The 19025-nt window shown below is 34.6% G+C and overlaps 1 protein-coding gene across 3 annotated transcripts; it reads right to left on the reverse strand.

Moving 5' to 3' along the window:
• Positions 1-1265: 1265 nt before the first annotated feature.
• LOC110104226 (proline iminopeptidase) lies at positions 1266-14924 on the reverse strand. 3 transcript variants are annotated; one of them, XM_020833239.2, is made up of 11 exons: positions 14742-14924; positions 12756-12958; positions 11778-11876; positions 11590-11700; positions 11445-11507; positions 11150-11243; positions 10504-10601; positions 5259-5360; positions 3852-3965; positions 2366-2440; positions 1266-1649 (listed from the first exon to the last, which is right to left on the reverse strand). In XM_020833239.2, exons 1-11 carry the CDS (start codon positions 14908-14910, stop codon positions 1545-1547), a joined length of 1233 nt encoding a protein of 410 aa, XP_020688898.1. In that variant the 5' UTR covers positions 14911-14924; the 3' UTR covers positions 1266-1544. The 3 variants fall into 3 exon arrangements, with proteins under 3 accessions (XP_020688898.1, XP_020688896.1, XP_020688897.1); XM_020833237.2 differs by having other exon boundaries at positions 12756-12982; XM_020833238.2 differs by having other exon boundaries at positions 1285-1649; positions 12756-12964.
• Positions 14925-19025: the final 4101 nt, after the last annotated feature.

Raw genomic sequence — 19025 nt, forward strand, 5'->3', positions numbered from 1 at the left:
GTCCCACAAAATATAAATATGTGGGATTAAGAATGAATATGCCCTAACACAGATGAATTTTTGAGCTTGTTGGCACATATAAGCAAAGAGCATTTTTGCCGCATATCATAGATGCGCACGCCATGGTTATAATACAAAGGACTGTCATGGGTGTTGCGTGCGCATCTATGATATGCGGCAAAAATGCTCCTTGCTTCAAATGATATATACCAATCTCTTCTAATGACATTGGGAATGAAGTGTAAGTTGGATACCTTTTAGAGGGATCATGTCTTCATGCACCTTTCTCTCTTCCTAAGGTGGAACCCTTTGTGATGCAATTGTTGATGCAACTTCTCAATTGATTTATCTCAATGCTAGTGTGACTTCTAATCAATTGGTGGTTGAAAATACATTGGGCGAATACCCTTGGTGAGTACTTATGGCAAGAACTCCAAGTTGGTTGACTAGACTGTAGGGGAGAGCTCCTTTCGACGAATAACATTAATTAATGGGTGACTTTGTTGAGTCCCTCGGTCAAGTTCACCGACATAGTATTTTGGGTCGAGTTTAAGCTAACTCTTGGGCAACTTGTTTGAGATTCAAATGTAACATGAGGCTTTAGGTGACAACAAGTACTAATTCAATTTACTTATCAAGGAAACAGGTCAAATGAAAGATTGAAATGCATTGGTTGGAGATGAAAGTCCATAGGTTTGACATTGTAGTTTCTAATACAGCTTCTAAGAAAGGTACATTGGACAATATAAAACTTATCTACAATACTACTGACACAAGTAACTCTGATTTCGTTTGAGACGGCTTTCTTACTACTTCTTAAAGCAACTTTGTACTCCATTTCACTCACTTAGCAGAAGCAAACAACAACAATCTTATATATAAATACTACTGGTACAAATAACTCGGGTTTCATTTGGGACATCTTTATTACAGCTTCTTAAAGCAGCTTTTTACTCTATTTCACTTAGCAGAAGCAAACAACAACAATCTATAAATACTACTAGTACAAATAACTCATGTTTCATTTGGGACGGCTTTCTAACTGCTGCTTAAAGCAGCTTTTTATTCCATTTCACTCCCTTAGCAGAAGCAAACAACAACAATCTTTTATATAAATACTAATGATACAAATAACTTAGGTTTCGTTTAGGTCGGCTTTCTAACTACTTTCTAAAACAGCTTTTTACTCTATTTCACTTACTTAGCAGAAGCAAACAACAACAATCTATATATAAACTATTTTTTGCTATAAAATTTCCAGCAAATGAAACAAAGTTAGCAATATGATATTCAAATGATGCGACAATCCATTCCATTTGAAATATTCATGCATTGCTAAGGTGTCTGCAATTTTATTAGAAATATGCACAATAATAGAAAGACTGGCTTACTAGAAGTTGTGAAGCCCAATCAAGCGAATAAAACAACAATAATATCAAGCCTTTTATCCTATTATATGAATTATTTTTCTCCATTATGTCATATTAAGAATCAAATTCTTATTTAAATCTAAGAAAGAAATATCATTTCTAAGAAAATTGAACTCATATGCCGACGCCCTTCAAAATGTTCTTGAATTTCTCATTGGCTGCCACTAGCTCAGCTGCAATGCCATCTTCATTTGCAGAATGGCCAGCATCAGGTACAATCTGCTTTAACGTATAAACAGGTCAATAATCTCATGCTCCACATATGCTCAATCATATTTTAGCATTTAAGAAAATTCAGCTTTATATGAGGTTGAAAATAGTGAACTTGCTTGGTAAAATTGTTATGAAAATAAAGGCTAATCTCCCCTGCTAAAAACATTCACTACATCAAGCATTATGTAAGAGGTTTTACACAAGGTTATGAAAATCGGATCAGACAATGAACTAGAAGATGGAGAGATTCATGATTCGATGGTTCAATCGGGGTCGAATAGGGGTTAAACCGGATGACGTAATAAATACCAAAATAATTCAAATATAATATAAATTACATAATAATTAAAATTTTAACAAAAAATACATAACTATTTTTATTAAGGCTTAGTTTGGAATGGCTTTCTTTCTACTTCTTAAAATAGCTTTTTAGTTCAAAAATTTTAATTTTTTACTAGAAAACTGCTTTAAAAAGCAGAAATAAAGTCATCTCAAACGACCTAAAGCTCATGAACAAGCTTGATTAAAGCTCAACATAAAGCTTATTAATAAGTTGGAAAATTCCAATGCTGGGAGCAATGCAAACAACTGGTTGCAAGATAAATGATATATGAAGGAAATACCATTTTGTAAAATAATTTAAGGTCTTTCAATAACATCATAAGAAAAGTGAACTTTTCTACTAACTTTCCTTCAAAGTAAACAAGAAGAGAGAGGCTAACCTTCAACTCAGCCTCCGGCCATGCTTTGTGAAGATCCCAAGCAGACACCATAGGGCAACAAACATCATATCTTCCCTGTCAATTAACCCTTTCTTTAATACACAAAATTAAGTTGAACAACAAATTAGTTCGCAGATGATAACATAAAAAGATAACAGGCTGCAAAAGCATTATAACACAGGTATTTGCATGGAAAGTTCACTATATACAAGTCTGATAATCGTTTGATCCAGCAACGTTGAATACATAATAGAACTAATTCTTTTGTTTAAAAGAACCAAAATTGAGGTCGTGAAATAAATTAGAACTCACAGAAGAAAATGTCTATCATATCCATGGGCAGAACCATGCACATTTGTGGGTGGGCAAATAATAGTTTTAATAAATAAATAAGTGTCATTTGGTTAATTTTGCCCTTCATATTCTATTTTGCCAAGATTTTGGGGAAAAAAGCTCCAACCTTTTTGAGAATGTTACACTTTGACCAAGATTTTTTTTTTCTCTACATAGAAAATTTAAAAATATTCTTTTGACGTGATAGCATAAGAAAATTTATTATTTTGTAATTTAAAAGACTTGGTTAGAAAATATCAGAAATGATATTTATTTATTAGATTTAAATGAAAATATAACTTTTAATAAGACATAACATAGAAAAAGGATTCATGTAACCGACCCCACAGTCGATAAAAGCTTGATGTTGTTGTTGTTGGACTATTAATTTTCAACTTAATTTCAATAAATTGCAAAGTTATTAATAACCCCTTTAAAAAAATAGAGAAAATAAGTTGAGACAAAGCAATAACAAAAAGTTAAGATAAACCAGAAACACAAAATCTAAGACACTTATTTTCAAGTGTTGCATGAGGTGGGGCAATCAATTTGGTTTTAATAGATAATCTATCAAAATTGTTCATAATTTCTTGCCCTTTTTTTTAATATTTTCGTGTTCAGCTCAGTTAGTCAGTTCATATTAATGCTCAGGCTATAGATATTCTAAGATTCCCAATTATTTACATTAAATTTAGAGTTTTTCCTATGTTTAGGGTTTGGTAAATTGATCGATATTTGAAGATGAAAGAACGGGTAGAAATTTATAGTGAGAATCTTCCTAGTTGCCAGGGGCTTCAATATTCGATCTGGAGGTATGATATCAACGACGTGGATAGAATTCAAAAAATATATTTGAAACTAATAATGAAATATTATCAAAAAAATACAAAACTGGTTGAGAAGCTTGTAAGCATTCCTAAATTTCTCGATTATAATGAAATATAAAATTTTATCTTGAATTATGACTTATATAGATTTTTTTAATAATTAATTATTTATATAAAGAGCTGCCCACCTTTAAAAAAAAACTAGTTTCGCCCCTAATCATATCAAAGGCAGAAAAAAAAAGGTGCCGAATCTTCATAAACTTCATAAAAAGAAGCGACAGAAAACAAAATTAAGTGCTTGTACTTGCGAGGAAGGAGAAATAAACCTGCACAATAATAGTCTTAATATGCCGAATCTTATCAATATTATCCAAAAGATGTGAATCAGAAGGAAAAAACCCTTTGTTGAAAAAATAATGGCTTTCAATCCTAGCAAATGCCTGCATAAGTCAAACAAGAACATGATTACAGAAAGAGAAGAAACTATCAAATACATGAAGCAATTTAACATGAAAATTAAAATACATGATCATCTCAGACGCATATTCATTATAAGGTTTTAATTTGTCATGCAATGTGTCTCTTCTAGGTTCCATCGCAAATTATTTCAGAGGAATCTTGTTTGACATTGCATATTGACGGTTGAAATAGTAATCCTGCTTAGCAGTGGCAGCCATGGAGATACTCAAAGGTAAGTAATTAGAACATCAAGGAAGTTACAGATGCTTCAGTACATTTAGCAGCATTTAACGTAGAAAGAAATGTTGGCCCTTTCTGTAATGTTAAATAATATCTGTAACAACAATTGTTCAAGCAAATTTATGGCAAATAGCATAGCATTTTTACTGACATAGTTTTCCTTGAACAACAACGTGAAAATGCATACATCTCTGTTCACTGGGAAGAATATGTCTATTATATTCCCTTCTTTTTGGTGCAAAGGTGTAAATTAGTTCAAATATTAATAAAAGGTATTCTCCAATATTTTTTATGTCTCACTCTAAGCAAAACTTTGTAAGCCAGGTGATATAAAAATTAAAAATCTTGCCAGTTGCCTTCACAATGATTACTAGCATTTACCCTGTGTAATGCCTACTGCATAGAGCTCCCACTAATTTAGAGTTTGAGGTGGTCTATACACTCATTCTCTTATCGCAGCATTTGCAGAAGGCAACCATTGCTCGAGGCTATGCTCTTGTAAGATTATGATCAAGATAAAAATTTAACTATTTTTCCTACTATTGCTTAAAAGTAAAAGATAATTGAAAAAAAAAGAAGAAAGAATTATTTCATTGATAGGTGCAAAAGAATTATACCTTAAATGTTATCTAGCGAGCATATAGCAATAGGATTTTCTTTAATGTGCAAAATGAGAAAGTGTTCATGTCTAGTGGAATACAATATCAAGGAAATCAGTTTGATAGGAAAATTCCAACGCTTCTAAAAAAAGGAGTACGAAAATGATTGTACTCATTTGCTTTTAAATCAAGTTGAAGTGGAGGTCTAGTCACACTTTAAAATAAATTTTAGCCATATCATTAAATTGTTATGTTTTCATCAATGGGAATGCCATCAATGTTTAACACTTGATGATATTCTGCAGAGATAAAGCTAAGAGCTTAAAATTTTCTTCTCTCCCATACGGAATAATGTTAAAAGCCAGAAAACAAAAAAAAAATACAAACAGATAGCCAACCTTAACAAAGAAGCATAAGCACAAATAGGAAGCATACCAATGCAAAATGGTCATCAGTGCCTTTATTGATGGCCTCTTCATTTGGAATGAGATGTGCAGTTGTTAGTTCCCATGTTGACCAAATCTTGGCAGCCATTACCTGAATTAACCGTCAAACAACAAGATCAGTTCAACATTTGCTGCTTTTAAAAGTATTATGAAACCCTAAACACAAAATCTAATCAAAGATAATTCCTTGACTGCCCAAAAACGGTATAGCCACCTTCTTAAGGGAGTCTTCATTTTTTTAAAGCTATGGATCAGAGCCCTGCATTGGATACCCATACGCACACGCACTCATGCACCCACCCATACTCAATGGGAATGGGTATGCTCATGGCCTCGTGGGTGGGTATAGGTGGATACTCAACATCAGGGGACAAACCGATTTACATTACTAATCACCATATGCATGTAGTGTGTAGCACTGAACCGCGCCGCGACCACGATAAATTTTGATATGTGGCTTGAAAGTTTGTAGTAAGAGAAAAGGGCAACAAACCTCAAGGTCATTAATCCGTGACAGACTGCATTCAAGAAGCGTGGTTAGTGGGTGGGTGTGACATACCGAAAGTCACCATAGGTGGGCTTGGGTGGACAAAGTCCGATAACGTAGAGCGTGGGTACCCAATGGGTACCCAACCAGGACCCCATAGCTATTTCTATAAGTGTTTCATTATGAAATGCTCCAGGAGGAACTTTTTAACAACCAATCCAGAAACTTATTATGCCAATACTTATGCCATCTTATTCCCTTACCATTTATTTAAGCATTCCACTTAATGGCTTTTTTTTCTCTCACAGGCAATCAATCATCTCTATAATTACCCCTCCAAAGAAGGTGCCATCCACTTTATGACCCCATTTTTTAAAGGTTTGAATCCATTTCCATATGACTGGTTGATTATGGAAATGCTCTAGGAGGTATTTTTTAGCAATCCCTCCAGAAACTTATTATACAAATACTAATATCATCTTATCGCCTCACCATTTCTTCACCATTGCACTTAACAACTGTTTTTTCTCTCACATGAAATCAGTCATCTCTATATTTAACCAACCAAAGAAATAAGCAACTCAAAATTAAGGTTTCGTTTGGAACGGCTTTTTAATTACTTCTTAAAACAGCTTTCTAGTTTAAAAATTAAGATTTTTATACTAAAAACTGCTTTATGAAGCAGTAAGAAAGCTTTCCCAAACGAAGCCTAAATTAGCATAATCTTAAGCAAATTACTATGATCTCATCTCATCGCAACTTCCTCTGAAGGAACTTTACTCAATGATGTCCCTACTTAACATCAAAACAGATTTATAAGACATTGAAGCATGCAACAAGAAATGAACAAAACACAAGGAAGCTAACAAGAAATATAAGCATGACAATTTTATTAGTAAGAAACCTGCACTATGCGTGTTTATTTAATAAATTTTTTGCGCCATGTTGTTGGACTATAATATATTTGATCCATTAAGATAATAAATCAGCTAATAAAAATTACTGGCATTATATACGTTGAACCTTTAGCATATTTACAAAAATCCCTCAAACTTTGAGCGTCATATGATTAATGTACGGTAATATTCTTAAGCTATGATACTCTTAAGAAGCTAAGACAGCAGTTGCAGCAATCAATGTCATTCGTTGATGTTAGAATTCCCATAATTGGAGAGGGAAAAAGGATTCAATTCTTATTACACAAATTTATCCCTATTTATAGATCTATACAGTATATCTTAATAAAGAAACAAATAAATACAAAATTATTCAAAATTGCGCTAATATAATCCTTCCAAAGCAGCCACCTTAACATGGAAGGAGATTGAAGTAATCCAAGTGAGCCTCCCAAGAATCTCCATCCTTGGCCGTGGGATCAATGGTCAAAGGGATGGTTGGGATTTTAACACTCCCCCTCAAGCTAGGGAATATAAATCAGTCATTCCCAGCTTGATAATTAATCCATTAGACTTATCAAGTCCCTTAGTGTGCCATAGTCTTTCATTTGGTCAAAAACTATGGGAGAATTATCTTCAATGACAAATAATAGCGATGAAGGCTATATCAATCAAGCCTGTAAGGGAAGCAATGAAGGCCCCGGAAATGACAATAACGGCCGGTAGTAGGACAACATAGGTGGTGGATTAATTATCCTTTAGGTCTGTTTCCTCGGTTCTCAAGGGAAGGTCGACAATATATGTCAAAATTCTGGCAATGAAGGCCGGAGGTGGGAACCTGCATTCCTCATAATTCCAGCAATGTAGGCTGGTGGACCGGTGGTGGGAATTTTGTATTCCTCAGGTTTCCAGCAATGAAGGTTGTATTGTGATATAGTAGCAATAAAGGCTGATTTGATCGGGAATAAAGGCTGATTTGATCATGTCAGCAATAAAGACTGATTTGCTTGTATCAACAATAAAGGCTGATTTGATTATGTCAGCAATAAAGGCTGATTTGATTATGTTAGCAATAAAGGCTGATATTGGGTCTTAATCAGATTTGATTTAAGACTTTTTTTTTTCTCAAATCTCCTGGTTTAATAAACTGAATCGAGCTGAGTTTTAAAAACTCGAATCGAGTAGCAGGTATAGCGCATGCATGAGTAGCTCTTGTCTCCGTCCCGAACAGCTCCTGTTTTTGGCGTCGGCATGAAAGCAGTGTCGGCGGCTCCTTGCGGCTGACTGGATTCCTTGCATTGTGCGGATAAGGAGTTTGCTATCCTCTTCTTCCGCAACCTTCTGCACACACACGAGTTGGCTCGCAATTAGGCGGCTCCTTCCCGCAAGGCCTTGTTGTTTCCTTCCTTTGGCTCCTTCTTGTAGGAGGTTCGCTCGGCCCGTCCATCTCGCAAAGTTTTGGATTCTGTCGGCTGCTCCATCCCGTGAGACCTAGACTTCGGCTTTGGCTCCGTCCGGTAGGTCTTCATCGTCCGCTAGGCTTCAGGCTCCATCGGCTGCTCGACTACGCTCCTTCGACAACATCTCCCTTCTGTCGGAATTGGAAGTTACGATACTTGGATCGGTTCCTTCGTGGTTGTTTGACCGTTCGCAGGTAGTGCGAGAGTTGGATAGAGCTCCATAGCCCTGCTCCCGTTCCGCCTAGTGCTACCTCCTAGTGCCGATTCCACCTGGATGTTCGACTCCCCCTGGTGCCGACTTCGCCTGCTTGCGTTCGTCTGAGTTAGAGGCAACGTTGGCGGCGTCTAGCAGCTCTGATTTCTTCTTCTTTTTCTTTTCCTCATCCGATGATTCTACGATCGTTCTTCAATCGGCAATGAAGGCCATTGACTCTGATACCATGTTAGAATTCACATAATTGGAGAGGGAAAAAGGATTCAATTCTTATTACACAAATTTATCCCTATTTATAGATCTATACAGGATATCTTAATAAAGAAACAAATAAATACAAAATTATTTATAATTGCGCTAATATAATCCTTCATAAAGCAGCCACCTGAATATGGAAGGAGATTGACGTAATCCAAGTGAGCCTCCCATGGATCTCCATCCTTGGCCGTGGGATCAAGGGTCAAAGGGATGGTTGGGATTTTAACAGTTGATAGTCATCAGTAGTTATAGTGATTAATTAACCTCCGCTGACTCATCCATTAATAAGGCAGCGGAAATAATACATATATTACTAAGTATTATTAATATATTTTGATATTAAATTATGATATAATATGGTATATCTTATAATATCGTTAAACTGAGCGGAGCGGAATCGAGGCGAGGTGCGGGATTCGTGGGAGGCGACGCGAACGGCGCCGAATCGGCGAGACTTCGGCAAGATTCGAGGATCCGGTGGGTAAGAGGTATGTATGTGATGCTCTTTGGTCTTTACGTGGAGGTCAACATTCATTAAAACCCGGCTCTTTAACTCTAATAATTTTAACGAGACGACTCATGAGCTGACAAGTAGAGTTGGGGCTTGCTCAACCTTGACTTTTTAGCTCATCAAGCTAAGCTTGTGTGTCATTTATTGGGTCGTGCCTGAGCCGGCTTAACTCAGTTACACCCCTAATAGGAATGGTTGAATGGGAACTTGGGAAGGAAGTGATTTTAATTTTTTTTGCCAATTTAAGGCAAACAATTTAGGTGGGGTTTTGAATTTGGAATAATATTTTAAAGGAAAAAACTTGATAAAGACATGCAAAGAGAAGAGCGATTCTCTATCTTAGGATTACAATAGTGAATATAGATTGCAGTCAATGAAGTAACAATCTCTTTCCTTTTATTTTTCAGGGTATAGCTATGCTAGAAAGAAAAAGGCCACATGTGTTTTAGTTTGACATGAAAGAGAGATGGACAATACTGGAATTCAAGTTGGGTTGTAGTTAAAAAACTTTAAAATCCATGCAAATTCATGGAGATGGTGATAATAGAAGACAATTTTAGTTTATCAGTATAAGATTATTCAGGATTAGTTTTTATTAGAGATGTTAAAAATTTAAAATTTAGTAAAATGAATTATAAATGAAATAAACTAACTCGGAATGCCAATAAGCCAGATATTTCTCATCAATGCTAGCCGACAAAAAATATGTATTGAGATATGCAACAACAACAACAACAACAACATCATCAAGCCTTTCTCCCAGGGCCGGCCATGCTTGATATATGGATGAAATAAATTCAAAATTACAATGATATGCTATATCTTGCTTCTCTGGCATCATTTCCTAGTGTTCTTCTATTTCCATAGACAAAGAAAACTTCCATGGAATGTCTAGGCAAAGGAGATGTAAAACTTTATTACCTCTTCCATTCTTTACACTTGCTAGAATTTATATAGAAAATAATAGATGTTACATATAACACAAGAAATTCTCAACAACTGCATATTAGTCGACATGAAATTTCCCTTTTATGACAAATTTAGGCATTACATTAAAATGCCATTTTCCTTGAGCAACTATAGTCTAAAGGGTACATAGCTCACAGGTGGCCACTCCTCGTCAGTTCTATGCCATGATATTAGCTAAAAGTAAGATTTATGTTCAATCTTTTTCTTCTCTAAAGTATGTAATTCGTGGCTACTTTTAACGGCTACTGCAACCATGCAATCAATTTTCCCTGAAGGTACATATTAATAAAAGCTCGAACATCTCTTCGGCTCCCAAAATCAGAAGTATATTTATATGTTGCTCTCTAGCTCTAAGTTGTCAGCAAGTAAAAATCCAGATTACACAGATGTAAAAGCGGCAAAATATAATTTCCTAGTGATTGGGGCACCATAAAAATACCTTTGTATGAGTATCATCGGAAGTTAGCCTTTTGTGATAAGCATCAATGAAACAGCCCCTTTCGCTTTCAGGAATGAAATCTCTGAAGGGCTCCCATGCTGAAATTTCAGATTAAAGTAATGACTTCTTTCAACAAAGAACTCAGTTAAGGGCAAATAAAAGAAATCCTGCTGAGCATAATTCTCACATTAATCACTTGACTTAACTTAAACCTAATATTTTAGCACATTTTCTTAAAAACTTTTCATGAAATATAGCATAATATATCTAACTTCTTGCCTATCAAACTGATAACCTGTGCCATGATACATTGAAGCGGCCCACCGAAAATTGTAAAATCCTAAACAACTAATGAATTGTTTGAATGCATAACCAATGCATAAGAATGAAACTGATAGGAACACCCAAACACACACAAAAAGACGATGAATAACAGAAAAAAAAAATATTTATTACTGCAAACATTTAGAAGACATTATTTTAAGAAAAACTATGACCGATGCGGAAATTTTAAAGATTGTATTTTAAGCAGATCCCAATAAAACAAAACCAAAGTTTAATGACTATAATGCCTGTTACTATAGCTAAGCGAAGATAATAGTACTATTTTACTAGCTCCAAGAGCAATAAGAAAATAATTGCATACCATCTGGGAAGATGGTAGCAGCACCACCCTCATAGAACCAATCAAGCTCCTTCTTCCTCAATAAAAATATTCCTCTAAGAATTAGGCCAGTGACCTGAAATTATCTTAGAAAACTTCAGCAATCACCACTAAAATAAACTTAGAACTAGGCAGAGAAAAAAGATTTAATGAGACTTGGTAGATGGGTTCATTATTCAGGGTGTTAACAAAAGGAAGATTTTCACAGGTATATAACAGGTTATTTGGAAATAAAGGAAAGATGGACGGCAATGATGAGAGGAGAGTAAATGTGTACTTTGTCAGGATGCTTTTGACTGTATGCAAGTGCCAGAGTGCTTCCCCAAGATCCACCAAAAACCTGAATCATAATTCATTAGTATCTCTATCAAATAAGGCACAGCAAAAGAATCCATGAAAAAAAATAAAAAATAAAAGAATACCTGCCATTCTGAAATCTGCAAGTGTTCCCTAAGCAGTTCAATGTCATTAACCAAGTCCCAGGTCGTGTTTTCCTCTAAACAAGCGTGTGGTGTGCTTTTTCCTGCACCTCGCTGGCATATTTTTCTAACTAGTTATTCTAGAATATTTTATGGTCAAAGAAAAAAAAAAGACGAGATAAAAGTAATACCTGGTCGAATAAAATAATTCTATAAAATTCAGGATCAAAGAACTGTCTATTGCTTGCAGAAGTTCCACCTCCTGGTCCCCCGTGAAGAAAAACAACTGGCTGGAAAGAGACACAGTTAGGTAGATGAAACCATAAATATGCAGAATTACATGATAATTACATTATTGTCCACAAAAAATTAACTTCATTTTTTTCTCAAAGACAAGTTGCAAGATAGCATATCTAACACTAGAAACTTGTAAAACAAATAAATAGATTCTTCTTAGTTTTCCATTATATAACTTTCTTTTGCAGGCAATTTATTTCAGTATGAAGAACAAATTTTCTTAAGGAACGCATTCAATATTAAACTTAGAGACTGGCACTAGATTATGGTGACTGTTGTACGACTCAATAAACGATAGGACATTATGAACAAGTATGAACTTTGAAAATTCTTTAGGTCTAATCCACTTATTTCTTGGATTATGCTTCAATCGGTATAACATAATAAACCAAAGACTGCTATTTATTTTTATAGAAGTATTAGAGATATATATATATAATAATTATCATAATAGCTACTACTTCATCAGAGAAGTATGGTAATTCAGATGAAGTAGGTTCTGGTTCATCGTTATCTTGCTTAAAGAATAGATAGTTCCATAGAAAAATGATCAACAGTGAAAGCATCCGCTATAAAAGCTATATGGATTACCTGAATCTACAATAGTACGGCTAATTATATAATATCAATCTGGAAGATAGCAGCAAATCCAACTCTAATGTTGTCTAGAATAGCTGTCCCTGCATATTGTTTAAGCAGCAAATCCAATTTGAAAACTATATGAATTACCTCACCTTCCTTTATTTTTAAGCAAGCATGGGAAGTTCCGCTAGCAGTGAAAAATAGAAGCGTTTGCGAATAGATCATAACATGTTACTTTCTAAGAAGGACTGCATATAAAAAATGAGTCGGATTTAGATTTAAATCCTTACATGCCCTGATGGATTTCCGGACTGTTCCCAGTATAGTGTATGGACATCTGAGACCTTCAGAAATCCTGAACTGTATGGTTCTATTTGCGAATAAAGGCTCCTAATTAACTCTTGAGGTTCCTTTGACAATTCCATCAATCTTCCAAGTTGCTGACTCAATGAAGAATGCGGATTTTCAGTGCCTAAATGGGAGTTATGGTTGCCTGCAACTGGGTAATGGATTTGAACTAAATTTCAAAAAAGGTAGAGCAAGAAATGAGAAAATAGATGCACACATATACCCATCATGATTTCAAAAAGAAAAATGCTATACTCCCCAAATAGATCCACTTGTAAGGAAAATTTTTTGGTTAGGTAAGGATATCCTAACCAAAAATTTGTTCTGAATGACTTCTAAAATATTTGGATTTATTTTGAGATAAGTATAATATACAAACTGATTGATTATTTATATATTACAATCATCTCAAACTAAATATAAGGTTTAAATCCATCATAACTAAATTTTAGTAAGGATATCCATACCCAATTTTTCTCCCACTAGTCAAATTGTGCCACAACAACCACTTATGTGATAACCTTCTAAATTGACAAATCAATATGTAGGTCCTCATACTTAGCATCAAACTCTGGGTTTTTCACACATCCCAAAATAAGGTACTTCCTCCAGTTATAAGATATTTCACATGGAATAATGTATTTCATTTGTAAACAAGTTGTTTAACCTGAACATAAACACTAGTTATTTCAATATGTTACCATATACTGGGTGAAGCATCTTATTTTCAAATGAAATGCCTCATTTCTAAGTGAAATATTCTATTTTTTAGTTTAAAAAACATGTACCTGAACTGAAATGCCTTACAATTAAAGTTGGATTTTGAATTAATTTGTTCAATTTGAAAGGTGTCATATTCACTGCGATATTGGCATGGCGCCAATGCAATTTTGCAGTTTTCAAAGAGCGAGAGGCTCGAGTTCAAACTGATTGCTAATCCTACAAATTTTTATATAAAAAAAGTACAATGAATTCTCATATATACCATAGAATATCTATATATTTATATATCTAACACAAAAATATTTATACTTATCTAACATCTTAGTTTTTAAATGACATCAAGATATAAACATAAAAAGATATATTTCACATGTTTATGATCTTTCTTATGTCATTTTGACACTAAAGTGTTACATAAGTAAATCTAAGATTATTGAGTCAGATATGTAAATACATAGAAATTCCTGGTATGTTGTAAGTACACTCCCCCACCCAAAAAAAAAAAATCTTTAAGGGAAATAAGTCATCACTAGATTTATTCCTATAAAAAGGAGACATTCAAAAAAAAATTATCTCGTTCAGTAGACAAAATATCACAATTTGACGAATACTTAAAAAAACAACAGAAAAAAAAAATCATACGAGTACAATTCAGACAAAGTCTCCTCCCCATTTCACAGATAAAACGATAAAAACCTGGAGTTTCAGGAAATTACCCTAAGTCTCCTATTTCTAGCTATTCTAGAAATCATAATGCTCACATGTGGTAGGTACACTATATTTTCTTACTTAGAGGTCTCAAACATCAATCATAGTGGATATCTATGATAAATTTCTCCATATATTTATAATCATCTTACATAATATTTACTTAGAGGCCATGTAAATTTAATATTTATAATCATCTTTGTGATGATCTAATATATGTACTGATCTTTGCAGGCATGATTAAAATATAGAATAAATTTCTATCTTTTTTAAAGAAGAATTAAATACTGCTAAAGCCCCAGGAAATTTGCAAGGCCTAAAAGCAAAGCAACTTCCTTTCTCCAACGCTTCAATTCTCAACTACAGATCCATCGTCTCACCATCAAATCCATACAATTCCTCATCGCATGCACGAATTCGTCTAACTAGCCCTATCTGTCCCTCTAGGGATCAAGATAATCGGTTCGAGTCAGAAAGAGTGGAAGGGGAATGCGTACCTGGAAGAATGGAGCCGAAGCGAACTGGACGAGGGGCGAGGAAGGAGAGAGGAGGGCGGAGAAAGGAGAGAGGTTTGTGGCTTTGATGCAGAAGAGAAGAGAGTGAGCCCGCTCTGCCGTAGCTCGCCGAGGGAAGGCTTAGCCTTCTGGTTATGGTCATTTGGGTCATTTGGATAAGTTATTAGCTGGCTTTATGTGTTTTATTTTTTGGCCTCATCGACCAATTCAAAACTAATACTAATAATAAAGTAATGATAATAATAATAAATTTATATAGATAATAATATAATATCTAAATTTTTATATTTACATATATATTATTTTAATTTTGAAATTACATTAATGGACATGCATTGAATAGAGGAATTAATAAATGACATGGTCCGTCAACCTGACAAAAAAAATTCCGGATTTGGATTGATCCATGTAATAAATGGTTCAAGTTTGAGTTTAGAATTTTGACTTGTTTATTAGGGCATCTCCAACCGTAAATCTCATTTTTCACTCCAAAATGCTGTGAAACTAAAAAATGCAGTGATTCATCTCCAATCGAACTCTATTTTGCCCCCTTTTGCGAAGGTAATGTTTTTTCTCTTCTTTTGCGCGTTTCTTCGGCAAGTTCGATAGAGACAGGAAAATAGCAAGGATGAACAGTGCAACGCCAATATTGGCGTCCCACTGTTCACCCGCAACCAAATAGCGGAAGTTTTATCATTCGACTGGAGCTCACGCGCGACGCCATTCAAGCTTTTGAAGTTCAGTCGGAGATGCCCTTAAACAGGTTAGGATCACAGGTTAACTCAAACCTGATTGTGACCTACAAATTACTTATTTATTATTTTTATTTGTTGGTGTTATCTTATTTTTTATTAAATAAAAAATTATATATTTGATAAATTAAAAAAAAAAAACAAAAAACTAAATAGGTTAACAGATCAGTTCGGATCATTCACTTAATAGGTCATGTTCGGGTCTATCTTTTTTATCCTATCATTAAATGAGATGTGTTCAGGTTGACTGTATTCAAATCAGATCAATTTTGAGTCAAACTTGAATCATACACGCAATACATGTTGACCCCTCTAGCATTGAAAGATGTGTTTTATTTTAAGCATGTTAATATTAATAATATTTTTATATGATATAGAAACTTGAGTGTCATATTACTTAATAGAAATTTTTTGCCATTGAATATGTAAATATATAAAAATTTTATAACACTTAAGTAAATCTACCTAATATTTATTAAAATAATATTAATAAAGATTTTTCATGACACATATACCATATGTTTTCAATATTATATTACATAATATGGTGATTTTTTTATGACTATTTTTTTAAATTTCATTCATATGTCATGCATATTTTACTAGTTCATATTTGTGTTGCATGTCTCTTATTTTTAAAATGAATATTTTATCAGTTAATTTATAGTAATAACATAGGGTGACGATAGGCGTACGGGCGGTGGTGCGACGACGGTCAATGGACAAATGGTGGCCCGGCGACAGTCAGCGACTATTCGGTGGTCCAGCAGTGGTCAAAGAAAATTCGTCTGCGGTGATGCTTGGGTAGAACTCTATAATCCTTGAAGCCTTAAAGCTCTATCCAACCTACAGCCAAAGGAGCCCTTCATGAAGAGAGTATACGCCTATTTATAGATTTATTTTGAGTGACATACTCCATAAAAATGAAGAAAATCTAGGATAATTTTGGAGTACTCCATCAAACGCCTCATATTGATTCTTTTAATTATAGAGCATTCATTCAACATGTAATTACCTTATTGATGTCAAAATTAAGCATTCTTGGGCTCGTTGGATTTTTCTCGTCGAGCCGCTTGATTTGACTATAAACATACTATATTTGAATATCATTTGGTTATCTGATTTATATTTTGAACATTCTAAATGTGCTTCGGTCCTCATATTTGGACACATTTGGGCTTGAATTAAACCGATTTTGGTGTCGTTGGGTTTGTGTCTTCGAGACATTCAATTTGACTATAAGTTTGCTAAAATTGGAGTTTGGATGGCTCCAAATTTAATTTTGGGAGTTATCAACTCATATATGCTTTGAGATTCATCTGGTCAAAATGATTTTTGATGACGTATCAATTTTTAACTTAATTAACTTTAATTACTTGAATTTTTTCATGATGGCTATTACAACATTACTATTATAGTACATTCCCTATCATTTGAACACCATGGTTTGACTATTGTCCCTTGACCACTATCATTCAAATTATCATTATTTAACTATTACTACTAGGGCTTTCAAAAATCGGGTCATGGGTCAGGTTCGATCAAACCCAGAATTTATCCAACACATATTGACCGGACTCGAACCATTTTTTAAAATGTGACATTTTTCTTTGACACGAATCCGACCTGCTTTAGATCGGGGTCAATTCGTCATGACTCGCCAACCCGTCGTTGTCTCACCGGAAGGAACATCGTTAAAGGAGGTGTTTCTTGCTGGCGAGTCAGCACTCGACAGCTTACCGACGGGCGTCGAAGGATGTGTTGATTTTGCAGACGAATATCATCGGGCAGGGTGGGGTCGTGCGGAGAGGCGGACGATGAGGCCGCGGGAGAGACGGAAAGCGGCGGGACGACAACAGTAGTCAGCGACACTAGAAGAAATCGTCTTGTTTAAATTTAAATCAGCTAGAGGTCAGGACGACGATAGTGGCACTCGACGAGATGTGATCACATGACTCACGTTAGATGCGAACACTCGATGAGACGACAAAAATGTTGACAGGACGGCGGCAGTGCGAACGAGATAGCAAAGGTCAACGCGAACATGACTCGCACACAAATTTCCCAGGGTAAACCTGGTTGAGTTCGGGTTTCTGAGTCAATCTGAACCAGACCTATTTTTTCAAACAGCTCGAATCCGGGAACCCAAACTCGACCCGTTTGCAAAACGGGTTGACCCTAACCAGAAATTTTCGAGTATAGTTCAAGTTAGATTTTCGAGTCGTGTCAAATATTGACACTCCTAATCACTACCTTGTTATTGTATTATATTCTTTATCATATGATTAATATCATGTGACAACCGTCATTTAATTTCGACTAACATCTTTCTCTATCATCTTCTTTGCTTCATTGCTTCTCCAACAATCTTTGCTAAATCTATAGTAGACCTTCTATATGCTCACAATTTTGTAATCCTTTGTCTCTAATTATAGAGAAGAGAGTACTTTGGTAGCTTTAAGTTTATAGTGAATTATTTCAACTGGGTTAGGCATCATGATTTTTTTCTTTATTGATCTCTTACACGAAAATTATAGTCTATGTATTCTTCTATTTTATCTACATGTGTACCGACTCTTTTTACAAAGCTACAAAGTAAACTCTTTCTCTATCGTTGCAAATATTCTAACACACAACAATGCTGAAGGGAATGATAAGATTAATCCAAGTTGAAAATTAATAAGAAAAAGTTGCAACTCTCAACATACATGGAAGAGTAGCATGCCTAAGGCCTCGTATGTTTCGGCACTTTTTTTAACTTTTCTGTTTAAAAATGGAGAAAATTTTTTTGGGATTGTTTGGATGAGACATGTCTATGAAAATGCATTTTAGGGAACTTCATTTTTCTATTGTTTTCATAAGTATTTTGATATTTGCTTCTCCATTAAAAAACTTCATTTCCTTAACCATTGCTTCTAAAATTACCTTTTACAGAAAGAGAGGAAGAACCAAACGAAGCCTAAGTGGTTTTTGTTAACCCTTCAAAACAAATCTTTTTAGCGATTTTTAGAGCGCCCTAAGAATATCAATATGATATAAAAATTCTAAAAACTATATAAAAAATTATAAAAACTATAAAACTTCTAATACAAGAGATGATAAAAATATTAATTTTTTATTATATTTGATATATCATTAAAAATTATCTTGATCGGGCACGAATCTCGAGGCAAAAATCTAGTTGGAAACTTCAAAAATTAAATCCGGGATCAATTGAACTCCGATTTCAGTAAACTTACAGTCGAACTGATCGTCTCGGAAGTACAAAGCCAACGACATCAAATTCAACTCAATCCGAGCCCAAATGAGTCCAAATCAAGGACTCGAAGCGTTGTTGGTAGTTTTGAACCACAATTTGAGTTACCAAACGATTTCTAAACATGATGTGCTTATAGTCGAATCGAGCGACTCGATGAGACGAATCCAACGAGCCCAAGATTGCCAAATTCCGACATCATTAAGACCTTCAAATGTCTGATGAATGGTACATGATCAAGGGATTCAATATCGGCCA

Source organism: Dendrobium catenatum, unplaced genomic scaffold (assembly GCF_001605985.2).
Source record: "Dendrobium catenatum unplaced genomic scaffold, ASM160598v2 fragScaff_scaffold_231, whole genome shotgun sequence".
Taxonomy (NCBI): Eukaryota; Viridiplantae; Streptophyta; class Magnoliopsida; order Asparagales; family Orchidaceae; genus Dendrobium; species Dendrobium catenatum.